The 2,006-nt window shown below is 40.6% G+C and overlaps 1 protein-coding gene across 1 annotated transcript; it reads left to right on the top strand.

Moving 5' to 3' along the window:
* The first annotated feature begins 1,046 nt into the window (after window positions 1–1,046).
* On the top strand, window positions 1,047–2,006 carry LOC137984533 (adenosine receptor A3-like). Its single transcript, XM_068831700.1, has one exon. The coding sequence runs from the start codon at window positions 1,047–1,049 to the stop codon at window positions 2,004–2,006; it is 960 nt and encodes a 319-aa protein (XP_068687801.1).

The raw sequence follows: 2,006 nt of genomic DNA, 5'->3' as shown, positions 1-2,006 counted from the left end.
CATTTGCTCAGTCCACCTGCTACTGTAATCTCACGTGAAGTTTCTAACTGTGATGGAAGATGTTTACAATGCCTTCAAGGCGTTGACTTAAGTGAAAACCGACAAAGTGCTGGAGCAATTTGAAAAAAATATAGTTCAGTTTTTTCAATACAATTTTATTCATTCACAAAGGTTAACAAAAATAGCCGCTACTCGCCGATGGCTGTGGTTAGTCGAGGTGGGTAGCCACAGAACAGAAACATTTGTCATTACAGCTTGTCAATAATTACAGCTTGTAATTATTTTCAAATTTGTAGAAAAGCAGTTGCGAAAAAAAATTAAAACTTGTCTTCAAAATATAACATGCGCGGTCGCACTGGAGTATTTTGCGATTCTCCTTTATATGTTGAACAGCATGTCGCTCTCCTACAACTGGATTGGTATGAACGCTTTTAAAGAAAAGATAAGAAATGAACGATCCATTTCTTTTTTTAATATGTACTCAAGTTGTCGTAAAATATGAGATTTGGTTGGGGACCGGTTGGCGACTCCTAGGCTAGATTCGATCCTACCACCTTCGTAACACCGGTCGGATGCTCTACTTTTGCATTCTTAAACTTTTTGATATCACTTAGTTGCCTCGTGGAGTACGGGAAAGAAAATGTGCTAATATACATTCCGCTCGATTATTTTTCCTCGTTTTATTAATCGTTTTTAGCCCTGTTTTCTAGGGCTGCCGTTGCCAAAGTCGTTCATAGATCAGTTGGTAGAGCATTGCACCGTCATCGCAGAGGTCATTAGTTTGAATCCCCTTAAAGCAGCCTGAAATTTCCACGGTCTATATGAGACAATTGCTTAGATTGATAAGTACTGATAAGTACGAGTATCACTTTGTATCACTTTGAAATTTCGACCACTGAAAAGAGTGATGTTTGACTTCAGGAAATGGTCTCATTACTCGAAAAGCATAAATGCGCATAATTTAGACTTAACGACACTTTAAAACACCTGCGTGGTCTTAGTTCAACCGATTTGGCTGCGTGAAAGGGAACTGTGACAACGACACTATGTCAATCAACGCGACCCTTACAGAAATTGTTGGGAAGAAGACATACCCAGAGTACGTCTGCTCAGAAAGCATCACCGTAGGAATCGACCACCATCTGATATTTCTCTTAACTTTTTTTGTTTTTCTGTGCATTTTTACATCTTTGGGAAACGCCTTAATACTAGTTGTCCTCCGGAAAGAGTCTACGCTTGGTTCACCGTCCAAACTGTTGCTTCGCAGCTTAGCAGCAAGTGATTTCTGTGTCGGTATGCTTTCCGATCCCTTATATGCTATCTCTTTGGTGTCTGCAATAAATGGGCACTGGAGAGTTTGCTACTACGCATTTTCCCTTACTGTTGTAGTAACTTATGCCTTGTGTTCAGTGTCGTTGTTGACCACGAGTGCTATAAGCGTGGACAGACTTCTGGCTTTGTCATTGGGAATGAGGTACAGGGAAACCGTAACTATAAAACGTGTGTACGGAATAGTTATAACGTTTTGGGTTTTGGCTACTATCGGCTGTGCTGCCTACGTAAAGAGTTCTCAGTTTACCAGAAGGTTTATACAAGCAGTCTTATTAATTTGTCTGTCAGTCTCCATGTTCTCACACACAATGATTTTCTTTAATCTCCGTCAACATCGCACTCGAGTTCAAGACAGGCGCTCTCCTGAAGATCCACCTTTAGCATGTAGTAGTCTGCAAAGTGAAGTGAACATAGCAAAACATAAAAGGGCGGTGTCCAGTGTGTTATGGATTCAGCTTGCGTTGCTGATTTGTTATCTCCCTTACACGGTGATCGTAGCATTGCTGAGCATCAGAGGTGAACTGTCCCAAACTCTTGTTTTAAGTCAGAAATATGCAGGGGTTTTCGTCTTAGTAAACTCTTCATTGAACCCACTTCTCTACTGTTGGAAGATTTTAGAAGTAAGACAAGCTGTCGTGGCGACATTGAAAAAATGGTGCTGTTCATCGATTTAG

Source organism: Montipora foliosa, chromosome 14 (assembly GCF_036669935.1).
Source record: "Montipora foliosa isolate CH-2021 chromosome 14, ASM3666993v2, whole genome shotgun sequence".
NCBI classification, from domain to species: Eukaryota; Metazoa; Cnidaria; class Anthozoa; order Scleractinia; family Acroporidae; genus Montipora; species Montipora foliosa.
The sequence above is the reverse complement of the archived record's forward strand: the minus strand, read 5'-3'. Positions and strand labels throughout refer to the sequence as shown.

What these genes read in the sequence shown, in the direction of transcription:
- LOC137984533 (XM_068831700.1), top strand. Translation starts at nt 1,047, where the DNA reads ATGTCAATCAACGCGACCCTTACAGAAATTGTTGGGAAGAAGACATAC.